The sequence below is a fragment of the Sceloporus occidentalis genome, unplaced genomic scaffold, assembly GCF_023333645.1.
Source record: "Sceloporus occidentalis isolate IW3139 unplaced genomic scaffold, rSceOcc1.0.p SCAF_10, whole genome shotgun sequence".
NCBI classification, from domain to species: Eukaryota; Metazoa; Chordata; class Lepidosauria; order Squamata; family Phrynosomatidae; genus Sceloporus; species Sceloporus occidentalis.
In genome coordinates, this window is record NW_028316990.1 from 14,782,501 (window position 1) to 14,796,359 (window position 13,859).

Below are 13,859 nucleotides of genomic sequence, written 5' to 3' on the forward strand. Positions count from 1 at the left end.
AATAAATAAATGCATAAATAAGCTAGATCCGAAAAGCTGGGTTAAAAATAACGGAAGCCTGTAATTAGAGGATGACACACTCTCACTTCTCAAAAGTTTTGGAAACCAAGATAAGCAGCCAAAGCATTTGCTATTCGCTTGCAGTTGTTTCCTGCAGGCGAGACCCAAGTAGTAGATATAGATAGAACAAACAGGGCCTTTCAGGAAAATGTTGCAATGTATTTATTCTTGACTCCTAAGGCAAATGCAGCCAGGAAAAAAATTTGGACTACAACTGCTTGGCTAGCATGGGGAGTAGTCATGCTAGGGGATTCTGGGAGTGGTAATTCAAAATTTTAACTTTTCTAAGCTCTGAATAGGCCTATTTCAATGTCATTATCAAGTTATCGTGATCCTAAGGTGACTCTATCATGGGGTTTTCTGACATGGAGAGTGTATAACTTGCCCATTTTCACCCCATGAGTTTCCATGGCCGAACAGAGAACTGAATCCTGGTCTCCAGAGTCATATTCCAATGCTCAAACCACTCCACCGCACTGACTCTCTACACTAGCACTACACAATCCCTGTACTGAAAACCACCATAACTCAATGGTAAATGTGCATAGCTGTCACCTAACTGCACTGCGTGATGCACGCAGCCAGAATGCAATGAGCACTGACACACTACTCTTAGGTGCATTATTGTCTATCGACAAGTTCCTCATGCTTAACTCTGCCTGGAACTTATGTCTTCTATAATGGACTTAAGCGTGCAGGAAATAGACCTGAACAGTTTCACAATGCCCGCATGGGCATCCCTTGCACAATGGTGGAGTGGCTGATGCACCATGACCCAATGTGCAATGTGCACCAATGTGCATTGGGACACTCACCAGTGTGCATCTGGACACCAGCTAGGAAGTGCTAGAGCAAAACAGGTGCATCTGATTCATATCAGAAGTACCCCATGTGCATCACAAGAGCCCAGTGTGCATCCAAAGTGCCCAGTTTGCCTTGGACCACCCTTGCCCGTGCCCCAATCCACATCTTCACAATTCACTCATATGTTTTTGTTAGGCCTCTGCAACACAGCCAAGGATTCATGAAGTTATGCAATGCAGACTGTGATGTAGAAGCTCAGCCTCTGTTTCTGCCATTCCACATTGTCTGAGAAGTGTACTCTCCAAACATAGTGCAACATACACTTGCATATGTCACCAATGGGACTGTGGACTCTTTGGGTTATTGCCTCAAGATGTAATTGGTGGAGGCTGTTTCCCAAAGCCAGATCCACTGTCTTGAACGGCAGCAAACTGGCTGCCCATGATGCTCCCTTGTGAGAAGGCACATGGGGGAGATGTGTTGATCCAAGCCAAATTGACCCCATCTATTGAAGTGAGCAGCCTGGCAGGGTGCCACCTCTGTTGCTTTAATGAAGCTCTTCACTTCTTTTCCCAGTGGCTGTGACTAATTCCAACTGACAAGACCATCCCTTTGTTAAGAGATAGGCTGAGGGCTCTAGCTGAGAGCAGCCTGTGACCTTTCCTTGTCACATTAACACTCCTGTAATCAGTCAGGCAAAGGGGACCGAAAGGATCCCACCACCGCAGCACACCGAGCAATTTATAATCTTCCCGTAGGAGTGAGGTGATAAGGCAGCTAAGGAGCAAAGAAATAAACAATAACACATAGCAACATGCCCACCACCAAATGGTGGGCACTTAGCCCACAGAGGGGTGAAGCTGGGAATTGTGAGCTGAGTTGGTTCATCCCAAACTTTAACAGAATGCCGCCCTATTGTATTTCCAGATATTAGCTGTGTCAGATAGCGCTCAGATCTGTGCATTTAATTTGGACACCTTCACCTTCAGATCTGATTTCAATGGTGTGGAGTATATATTATGGGTTTTAAACCAGATTTTAAAGGCTATTCATGATGCTAAATCTCTTTTGGCATGGGGGCTTCAGCACCTTTAAAGTCTGGCTTTCTGACGGTATCTCAGATACCTTGGATGTACCCCAAGTTAGGAGATGATACTAATCTATGATAAGGAGGTGACAAAAATTGCCCTGTGGTATGTTCATGCTCAGGATATTCCAGCCCATTCGTCTTTGCACCCAGTTTTCTTCCCCACTCCTCCTTTTTCAGTCCGCATTTTGTTGTCGCGGAGCATGCTCTGCCTTCGTCAGGCTGCTTTTAGAATTCCTCCCTCTGAGGTTTTTAAAAATCCCTTGTAATTTTTTAAAACGTAATTTCTGAAAGCTTTGGACTTCTGCCACGCTTGCTGATGCCTCCTCCTTGAGTCCTTTTGGCTTCAGACGGAGAACAGAGTTTACTGTACATAAAACACTTTCATAGCTTTTGCTGCCTCTCAAATCCCCAAATTCTATAAATGTTTTTGACAGATTATTTCTTTTGCTCACTTAACAATATCCTTCTGCATCCTGATTTCTATAGATTATTGTTTAATTTTATTTTTCAATGCCTATTATACACTGCCCTGGACTCCTGGAATCAACCAACTGTTTAAATCGAATGAACGATATGGTCAAGTTGTTTTGTTGCCCGAAGCAGAGTAGGAAATGGCATGCGCCCATGACTCACCCAAGTCAAAATGTACAGTTCCCAAAGCCAACTAGGTTATTTTGGTATATGGGGTAGGGGAAAAAAAACCCTTTCCTCACTGTGGCTGTAAAAATGCTTCAGTGACAAAGTAAATAACTATTTGCTGCCCTTTCAATGACACCCAAAAGCTGCTATCGGGAGCAGAATCTTCTCACATCTTATGAGATAGGCCAATATTGTGAGCCCCCATCCTCACCTTGCAAAAGGCACTCTCAATTCTTGAGGCAACAACAGCTTGCCTAAACAGTTTGTAACAGAGGAGGTTGAAATTGCACTGGAAGCAAATAGTTTTCTTTTGCAGCAGGAAATTTTTTAGGAGTTGTTAAGGAAAAACATGAGAGAGACAGCATGGCACAATGGCTTGGTCATGGCAACTCACTGGGTGTCCTTGGGCAAGTCACACTCTCTCAGCCTCAGAGGATGTCAATGACCAGATGTCACAAGTGAAAAGGAGGGCAAGGCACCACAAAATGTATGACAGTCAAAGGAAAATGTAGGGCACAGCAAACCAGTGGCGTCACTAAGGGGGTGTGGACCGCACCAGGTGGCACTAAGGGGCACAGAAATATTCTGGCATTTGCCTGCATCTCTTTGAAATGCTTTAAGAGATGGTGGGAGTCAGATGAAGCTCAGTGGGAGGAGAAGGGACCCCCCAATTTTTTAAATTAAAATTTAAAAATTAAATTTTTGATTTTTAAAAAAATATTCTTTTAAAATTTTCTTTAAAAATACGTCAAACATAACCAAATCTTCACTATTCATACGTAAACACATTTAGGTTGTGTGCATGATATTGTGATTTGAAGGGATAATTTTGATTGGGCTCGTTTTTTCTGTCGCAACGGTTGGCATGCCATTGAGTGGCATATATGGGAATGACGGCTGATGAGTAAGACTGGTGCGAAAAAGCATGAGTAAGGATTCTGTAGGGTGTGAAATGGGAAGAGGAGGTCAATGGGGTGTGTGTGTGTGACACCAGGAGTGACAGCACCAGGTGACACCAACCCTAGGGACACCACTGCTGCAAACTAAAAACACTCATGGGAATATAAATCCATGCTTCTTAGTCCTGCTCAAAATGGAGGGCATTTTGGAATTCCTCCTGGGCAGGAGGCCGAAACATGTCCTGGAAAAGGAGGACACCTGGTCACCTTGCCTCTGAAGAAAACTGCCATGAAAAAGACCCTTGAAAAGGTGGCCATGAGTTGGAAGGCACACAACAAGAAACCTCCAAAGGTAAACCACTGGCAGAATTCTGTATCATCTCAGAAGTCTTTCCAGCACTAGAACTTTCTTTCCATCCATCTTGACCAAGGCTACATCTGCACTGCAGAAACAATCCAGTTTGATGCCGCTTTAAGTCCCATGGCCTAATGCTATGGAATGCTGGGAAATATAGTCTGGTGAGACCTTGCACCTTACCCTCAGCCCCAGGATTCCTTAGCACTGAGCCATGGCAGTAGTTAAAGCACTTTCCAAACTGGATTATTTCTGCAGTATGGATGCAGCCAAAGAGTTGGGAATTCTTCCACGAGGAAGAATTTTTCCATGGGGCTCAAAAGAGGAAAGTGGCTGTATCTGCACTGCAGAAATAATCCAGTTTGACACCACTTTAACTGCCATGGCTCAATGCTATGGAAATCTGGGCATTCCATCTCACGGAGCCATGGCAGTTCAAGCGGTTTTAAAGCGGATTATGACTGCAGTGCAGATGCAGACGGTGACTAACCCTGTTTAGCCCCTCTTCCTCCTCCTTTCTAAGGGAGAGGGAGGGGGAAGGAGGTAAGAAGAACGTTCCTACCGCCGGAATACCAATTCAGAACCTGATTGGGTGATTGCTCCTGTGACGTCACAATGCCGGGCGGACCCGGACTGGTCGGAGCTCTATAAAAACCAGCCGGAGCGGTTGGAAAACCCAGTTTGCTCAGTGGAGCGCTCCGGTGTGTTGCAAGGCGAGAAGAAGAAAGACAGGCACTAGGGCTTTGCAAGAGCCCCTGCCAGAAGCATCCTCCTGACTCGCATCCTCTTCTCCCAGCAGGTAAGGGCGCCTTTGGGATGCTCAGTGGGTCTGGGACCGAGTGGGACTCTGTGTGTGTGTTGTGTTAGTTGTGTGCTGGCTGGGTCTGAGTGAGTTGGGCTGGGTCTGATCCGGTCCAGGGCTCTCTGCATGGCAGTGCCCCAAGGTTTACTTGGGCTGGATCTGAGCCTCTCTCCAGAGCTCTGCAAGGGGGCAGCGGGGAGAAGTTACTTGGGCTGGGTCTGAAATTTCTTTGGTCTGGATCTGACTTATTTGGACTGGATCTGAGACTTCTTTGGACAGGATCTGACTTCTTTGGGCTGGATCTGGGACTTATTTGTTATCTGACTTATTTGGTTTGGATTTGAGACTTATTTGGGCTGGATCTTATTTGGGCAGGATCTGACTTCTTTGAGCAGGATCTTGACTTCTTATTTGGGCAAGATCTGGATCTGAGAGTTATTTGGGCTGGATCTGGGACTTATTTGTTATCTGAGACTTATTTGAGCTGGATCTGACTTATCTGGGTTGGATCTGACTTATTTGGACTGGATCCGATGCCATCCAGGACTTTATCCCCAGTCCCATGGGATAGTTGGGCAAAATGCGAGCCCCTCCAGTTAGCTGGGCTTAAATTAGTTGAGCTCCATCTGCATGGCAGTGCCCCACCAGGTGGAGGTGTCATTTAGGCTCGATCGGAGTGAGTTGGGCTGGATCTGATCCTGTCCAGACCCCATGGGTTAGTTGGGCTGGATTTGAGCCACCCTGGACTCTGCATGGCAGTGTCCCATGGGATTGTGTGTGTGTATGCGGAGTGGTTGGAGAAATTAGTTGGACTGGATCTGACTTATGACAAATGACCGTAGTTAAGACTGGGCTTGCCACTTCAATACCATACACAAAGGAATTTGCATTGACATCCCCACACACCAAAGGCTCTGTCCCTGGCTTGCCACTCCACCAAATACATCTGAGGAAGTAGAATGAAGTCTAGGAAAGCTCATGCTTCCAATTTCTTTCTTTCAGTTAGTCTCAAAGGTGCTACAAGATCCATCTACATACAGATTGTACAGACTAACATGGCTATATCTTTGGATCTGATGTAGTTGGGCTCGACCGCAGCTCATTGGGCTCAAGTCAGTTGGACTGGATCTGATCCTGTCCAAGGCTCTAGACCCAGCCCCATGGGTTAGTTGGGCTTGATTTGAGGCAATCTGGTCCTCTGCATGGCAGTGCCCCACTGGGTGTGTGTGTGCATGTGTGTTTGTGTTTGTGTGTGTGTGGGGGGGAAGTGAGCCAGACTGGATCTGCTTAGTTGGGCTCAATCTGAGCCCATCCAGTGAGACGGGCTCGAGTTTGCTGAGCTGGATCTGAACCCATACTGTCTTCTGTGTGGCGATGCCCCACAGAGTATGTGTGTGTGTGTTGAGAAGTGAGTTGGGCTGGATCTGACTTATTTGGGCTCAATTTGGTTCCACCCAGGTCTCTGCAACCAGCTCCATGGGTTCGTTGGATCTCCTGGGGTTAGTTGGTGCTTGAAGTGAAAGTTTGGTAAAATGTGACGCTTTTAAAGAAAATGCTTTAAAAATTTCTCATTTTTTAAAAAAATCAACAGTAAATTTTTAGCTTCAGCTTTTTCGTGGGACACAGGCGAATATCGCAGCTGTTTCTGCCCAAATGCAGATGTTTGAGGAGCAGTCATGTCACCCTTCCTTTAGGATGTCGTCTGGTGTGGTCCACAATCCCTGCATTCCCCTAATGACACCACTGCAAAGGGCAGAAGAGAGTTGGACTGGATTGGAGCCTTTTCAGGGCTCTGCCTGGAGGTGCCAGGGAGTTGGTACCTAAAAGGGGGCATATGCACCCATTAGGCTTTCCCCCCACCCCACACCATGGGGCACCTCCAGGCAGAACTCTGGACAGGCTCCAATCTAGCCAACCCTTGGATCCCGAACTTGTGTCTTCCTGGTTCAGCTTTGGGTTTTGGCTCTGTGGCATCTCATGTGAACACTCTCTCCTTTCCCCCCTTTTAGGTACCATTCCCAATGACCCTGAACCGGGGCGTCCGAGCGCGGGGCCTAGATCAGCGTCGGGGGAGCATGCCCTTTGCAGCCCACCCTCCACCACAGCCACTCCACCGCCGGAGCATGCCAGTGGATGAGCGGGAGCTCCGGGCTTCACTGCCACCTTCTCCTCGTGCGGCTCATCTCCTTCGCTGCACCTCCTACAACCCAGTGGGAGAAGATGGAGAGGAAGAGGCAACCCGTCCAGGCTGGACCTCAGACTCCTCCGACTCAGTCATCTCCTCTGGAAGTGACTCCGAGAGCCGTCTCCTCTACAAAGTCATCCTCCTGGGTGAGCACGGCGTGGGCAAGACCAGTCTGGCACGGATCTTCGGAGGTGTTGAGGACTGTCCCGAGGCCGAAGAGGCCGGTGAGTGAGGCCTGAGGTGCAGCTGACTGGGGAGAGGGCTTGGTGTTTGTGTGTGTCTAGCTTTGTCCTTGTTGGGTGCCTTTGACCCTAAGGCGACCCTATCATGGGGTTTTCTTGGCAGTTTTCTTCACAGTGGAGCTGCCCTTGCCATCCTCTGAGGCCGAGAGAGTGTGACTTGCACTTGGTCACCCAGTGGGTTGCCATGGGCAAACCTCCAGAGTCACAGTCCAACACTTAAACTGCTATGCCACACAGGCTCTTACACAGGGCTAGGTTCATTGTGTGCCTCCAAGCCATTTTTGACATCTGGAGACCCTAAGGGGTTTTCTTGCCCAGTTTCTTCACAGAGGTCAGCCATCGCCATCCTCTGTGGTTGAGACTGTGTGACTTACCTAAACTCACCCAGTGGGTTTCCATGGCCAAGCCAGGATTTGAGCCCTGCTCTCCAGAGGAAGAGGCAACCCGTCCAATGTTCAAACCACCATACGATGCTGGCTCTCACACAGGGCTAGGTTTGTTGTTGTGCGCCTCCAAGTCATTTCAGAGTTTTCTTGGCAAGCTTCTTCAGTGCGTTTGCCATCCTCTGTGGGTGAGAGGGTGTGACTTGCTCAGGGTCACCCAGACTTAAGTCTGGGATGCAAACTCTGGTTTATTTCCCAGTGGTTGCCATGGCTGAGCCAGGATTTGAACTCTGTTGTTGACAGTCATAGTCCAACACTCAAACCATTATCACACAGAGCTAGGTAGTGGGGTGTCATTTAAGCACACATTTTTGGAAAAGTTACAACAACGTTGCTGGAAAAATTACTTTTCTTGGAGTATCACACATAAGATGTCCCTGATTTGAGGGCCAGATAACTTGTCCCTTTATAGAGCTGGTTGTTGTGTGTCTTTAAGTCAATTCTATCTTATGGTAACTCTTAAGCCAAAACTATCATGCGTTTTCTTGACAAGATTTGTTCAGAGGGCTTATGTCTTACTGAGGCTGAGAGAGTGTGACTTGTCCATAGCTACCCAGTGGGTTTCCATGGCCAAATGGAGATTTGAACCATGGTGTCTCAGTTTTCTAGTCCAGTACTGAAACCATTAGGCTGCGTTGGCTCTGTAAGCCTGGTAGGGTTCCCTTATTGTAAGAGAGGACTCCTGTTTGGGAGGATGGAAAGCTTTTCCTTTTATATAGATTGAACAAGATATCAATTTCTTTTGGAGGTTGAGGCCCTCCATAAAGAGAAATGTGTGCATTGTGTAATTTCAGAATGTGGGCTGTGTATTAGATTTACAGAGAAATACATGACTAAGTGAACTGAAATCAATATGTTCATTTTGTATTTAGATGGGAGACAAGCTTTTTAATAGTTACTTCCTGATTTTCAATCCTGCATGTTTCTTATTGCTATTTTGAAAAGCTGGTAACTCTATATCTTATGTATAGTCTAAAATTATTTTTATCCCCAAGCTTGGTGTCCCAAGTTCTTTCAAGAAGATCCCATCTGTTTTAGGATTTTGTTTCCCACACTGGGACACTAAATCATGAGCCTGGGAATCTCAGAAGCCAAGCGAGGAAGCAGTAGCTTCTGTGACCATCCTCCACAGCTGATCTTTGAACTCAGAAGTGAAACATAGCCACCATCATCATCACTGGGAGCCATGGATAGATTTATGCTCTATACAAAATAAGCCACTGGGCAATACCTTTATCAAAACTAACCTGATATCACAAACATGTGCAAGCTTATCCACGGATTTTTTAACCACGGATTCAAGCATCCACTGCTTGAAAATATTTTTTAAAAAGGTACAAATTCCAAATAGTAAATAGCAAACCTTGATTTTCTATTTTATGTAAGAGACACTATTTTACTATGCCATTGTATTTAATGGGACTTGAGCATCCATGGAACAAATTCCATGGGGGGGTCCTTAAGGTTTAACTTAGATTTAACCCTAAGTAAGGCATGACCTAGTATGTATGGCATTAAAAAAAGTTAAAAAGCTAAAAAAAACCTTTAGAGACTCTTTGGGAATTCTGGTTCCTTTATGAATACACAAACCACTGTGACTTGTTCAGGCTAAAATCCTCACTCGTCTGACCATTGCTACAAAGATCATAGGTATATATATTCTTAGCAAACTGGAGGATACTTGCTTTTTATTTGTTGAATTAAAGTGTCAGAAATCATGGGGCGATGTTTTTGTATCACCCAGGTATTGAATAATCAGCCTCCCTCCATGAAACCTAAGTCAAGAAAATAATTTCTAAAAGTGTCCCTTGTGTTACTTTCCTCCTATGTCTTTTTCTGTCAACGGTTGTACTGGCACTGTTTGTACGACAGTAAATTTGGGAAGGGAACATAATTGGAGTCGATACAAGGAGAGCAGCTGCTGCTTTGTTCAGGGACAAGATTAGGGCTTCCATCTCTGCCTCTCATTGGTTCAGGGGTTCAGTTTAATAACCGCATCAAGCTGATATATTTTAGATTTTGTTTGCCTTGGCACCTTATAAGAGCTGTCCTAGGACATTTGGTTGCGTGGTACAAAGGACAAGGTGGCACCTCTCTTTCCAGTTCTAGACTAAACAGCCATTTGAATCTGACTTTAATATTGCCAATGGGGCAGCATGCTCAGCTGGACCCAACAGTTGCCCCACTTTATATAATGGTGGGATGGATCCTGCACCTCAGCCTTAAATATATATGCTTTCATGTGAATCTCGCAATTTTCAAGACATAGTTATCCTCTCTAAGGACCTTATCTTGTGCCCAGTTACCTGGTCATCTTTATTCTCAACATGTTTCAGATGGCACTGCATCTTAACCAAAGTTGGATTAGGGACTAACGTTCTCCATATTAATTGCAACTCCTTTGCATACTTTACAATAAATGCCACAATGAGGGCCACAATAAATTCCTGTTCCTTATATTCATGTTGCTTTAATTTTCTTTGTAGGCAATACATATGACAGATCCGTTATAGTGGATGGTGAAGAAGCCTCTCTGGTGGTGTTTGACATATGGGAGCAGGTAAGGTGTACAGTCCTTTAAAATGTTTTATATCTATAATATCCCATCATATAATCCAAAATGTGTACATTCGTTGGTAAATACTTGATGAAATATAGGCTTTGACTGTTGCTGTCTTCTCGCCAAGTTTAGAAAAGTTAATTTAAAGAACATGTTAGCCATGCTAGCTGAAGTACTCTTACAATTGGTATTCCAAAAATTAACTTTTCCAAGCTCAGGGCTGAAGACATAGGATGAAAGACTGGCATTGATGTGTCCTTGCCTTTTCATGGCTTCTTTCATATTTCTATTTGCTTATCCCTTATATCACAAAAGAGAAAAAAAAACACCAGAAATGCCAAAACCAAAAGCAAATGGAATTTTATGAATAGAATAATGTATTAAAACATGTACAACATATAGAACGCTAAAATCAAAACATGTATATGATACAAAACACATACAACATATGAAATAATAACATTATAATTACCTGGGTAATATTCATTTCAGCCAAAAGAGTCTTCCTCAAAGTATAAAGAATATTTATAGTAATCAGTTATGTGGTCAAAACTTTACCTCACTAATATATAAACTTTTGGTTTTGGTACCTCTGTTCTGATTCTTCAATGATACTTGTTTTGTTGTTGTTGTTGTTGTTGTTGTTGTTATCCCTTGTATCACACTCAGATAACCAGTTTTTGCATAGAGTTTTGACATTAGAGCCTTCACTAGTTCTGAACTCCTGCATAGCATGGGGTTGGACTTGAAGACAAACACATTTTATTTAGCATATGCTATTCTGAGCAATAAAACATCCCATAAAATCCAGAAGAAATTAAAAGAGTGTCAGAATAAAACTAACAGCAAAGGAAAACAGCAGTGCAAGGATTGGAAAAACACTCTTCTTTTAAAAATGGAACATTCAAAAGTCAAGAGTATATAATGTTCTTTATTCCTCTTTTTCACTTTAGGATGATAGCCAATGGCTCCAGAACCACTGTATGAAAATGGGGGATGCTTACATTATTGTGTACTCAGTGACAGACAAAGTTAGCTTTGAGAAGGCTTCCGAGCTGAGAATTCAGCTGCGAAGAGCAAGGCAAACAGAAGATATCCCTATCATCCTAGTTGGAAATAAAAGTGATCTGGTCCGATCACGGGAAGTCTCTGTAGATGGTAAGAGAAGTTATTGAGGTGTAAACTCAAAGGTTGGGCAAATCTGTATTGCCGTTTATAGGATTTTTATCACCAGATCAGAGCCATGGCAACTATATGCCGTGGCCCTGATCTCTGCTTTCCGCGGTGCAAAAAGGAGCCACAAAAAGCAGCTCCTTTTTGCACCTTGGAAAGGGCACCATAGCCACCAGCGCATGGCTTTTCCATCCTCCTTTGGTGCTGCATCATGTAGACTGTGACACTGTGCGCCATGTGGAGCAGCACACGATGCCATGCCAGCCTGGGGGCGGACTTGGGGCATGCGTCACTGCTGCTGCCTTGTTCTGTGATTTTGATTTTGGCAAAGTAGAACCTCCATGGTTCGAGGCAGCTTACCAAAGAGTTGCCAGCAAAGGCCGGGGAGGTAATCAGGGAAAAGCTATGCCTATGGGCTTTCAGAAGGCGTTTGGCTGGCCACTGGAAAAAGCAGGATACTGGACTAGTTTGATTCATTTGAAACCTTGAGCAAACTGATTACTTTTGGCTCTTAACTTAGGTTCATATTAATATGTGGGCCCAGAAACTGCATTGTGCTCAGCCTCTATAATGTACTTACTCTCATGTCCTCCTTCTGTCCTTCAGAGGGACGAGCCTGTGCTGTCGTCTTTGACTGTAAATTCATTGAGACCTCAGCTGCTTTGCATCACAACGTCAAGGACCTGTTTGAAGGTATCGTCCGGCAAATCCGGCTACGCAAAGACAGTAAAGAAGACAATGCTCGAAGGATGGCCAATACAAAAAGGAGGGAGAGCATCAGCAAGAAGGCAAAACGATTCCTGGGGAGAATTGTTGCAAAGAACAATAAGAAAATGGCATTTAAGGCCAAGTCCAAGTCTTGCCATGACTTGTCAGTGCTTTAAAAATGTTTCTCAGCGAGGCCAAATGCTGTGTGTGAATTTGTTTGGGTTGTGAATGTGAATTTGTTTGGGTTGTGACTTTTATGAGCGAAGTGGGGAGGGTTGGGGAAAGGACTTTGAACACAGCGGGAGAAAAAAAAATCTCCTTCATGCCTTACGATTCCTCAAATCAAGCCTTGGAAATAAGCTGACTGTGTCTTCATTGGTTTATAAGCTTCATAAGTGTGCAAGCGACTGAACTAATTTCAAATTCAGCAGCTTTGTATGCCTACATTTTCACTGTGTATATTGGCTAGCTGTCCAACCGGACATCAGGAAGAATGAAGGACCAGAATGGATGATGGACAAAATATGGGGGGAAAGCATCACCAGAAACATGTCTCCTTTGCAGAGCAAAACTTGAATACTTGTACGCAGGCTCGTACACTTTCCTCTCTTTGGTATATATATATCTATATATATTAAAATGATCTTTTAAAAACTAAATGTGGGCAGGAGGGATGCCATTCAAGGTACATTTGGATAAGTGAAAGAAATGCATAAAATGAATATTATTTTTGAAGTTAATTTGCACTTTCATTAACTGTTTAATTTGTTACTTGTTTACATACAGATTTTATAATAAAGTATTTCTGATTATTTTAATAGGTAGTTGTGGTTTTTTCCTCTCCCCCTTTCCTACTGTAAAAACACTAGGTCAGCCAGTGGTTTTTGCTACGTGCCCATTGTAGTTTATTCTGAAATTCTACAAGCTGAACACTATAGGCTCAGGCCCCGTCTAAAAAGCTGGCCTGGGGGCACAGTTGGGGCATAGCGTCCTGACAACGCATGCCCGACTATGCCCCCCCAGGGTGCCCTGATGCCGCACGCCACTCCAGATGGCGCATGGTGTCATGATATGTTTCTGGCTCTGCGTCCAGATGGACCTAGTCATAAGCAACTCTTCCATGGCATTTCATAGTAAGGCTAGTTCTGTTTCTTGAATGGAGAAAATGCAAGAAAATCAATGGATGTAAACTAAAATAAGCTGCACCTAGGTACCTAACACTGCTTGCTTAGGATTCTTTGATTAGGAATGATCAGCATTAACCAGTATGGAGAGAGCTCTTGTAGATGCCTGCCCTATTCATACAATGGAACATGCAGGGTTGCCCAACCCTATTCTTCTCTCCTACAGACCATATTTAACAGCTGCACAATCTGAAATAAATAGGAGCTTTACAAATCAATTGGATCAGCCTTGTCATTAGGCAGAATAGAGTGATTATTCCATTGCCCATGTTAAAGGAAGATTCAACCTCCTATCCAGTCAGCTTCTACACATGGACTGGGGTAGGGGCTCCATTTTGTCCTTTATCTGGGGCAGGAAAATGCTAAGATTGATAAGAGCACATTCTTATTAATGTGCAGTTCATGTTGATGAAGATCAGGTAGTAGTGGCTGTTGGGTGGATTGCGCTCCTTCTCCATAAGAGGTTCTAGTACTACTAACATTGGGTGAACATTTGCACTTACTGGATAATATGTAATCCTGGCATACTTTCTCTAATTTGAACTATTAGAGGGATTAGAAACCAACTTTTTCACTGCTTTGACAGTCTCTTTTATATTGGAAGCTTTTGGAACAAACTTCGAACAAACGAGATTGTATCTGTCTACTTGGAGACATAGCCATTTCCAGATATGCTGCCAACCTCACAGGTGTTAAACTGAAAATGCCTTTTTAA

At 44.2% G+C, this 13,859-nt stretch overlaps 1 protein-coding gene across 2 annotated transcripts; it reads left to right on the forward strand.

Annotated features, from left to right (window-relative positions):
• Positions 1-4,541: 4,541 nt before the first annotated feature.
• On the forward strand, positions 4,542-12,740 carry LOC149305963 (GTP-binding protein RAD-like). 2 transcript variants are annotated; one of them, XM_089540089.1, is made up of 5 exons: positions 4,542-4,646; positions 6,659-7,058; positions 10,006-10,079; positions 11,033-11,237; positions 11,859-12,740. In XM_089540089.1, the coding sequence occupies exons 2-5, from the start codon at positions 6,671-6,673 to the stop codon at positions 12,134-12,136; spliced, it is 945 nt and encodes a 314-aa protein (XP_089396215.1). In that variant the 5' UTR covers positions 4,542-4,646; positions 6,659-6,670; the 3' UTR covers positions 12,137-12,740. The 2 variants fall into 2 exon arrangements, with proteins under 2 accessions (XP_089396215.1, XP_089396216.1); XM_089540090.1 differs by having other exon boundaries at positions 6,659-6,980.
• Positions 12,741-13,859: the final 1,119 nt, after the last annotated feature.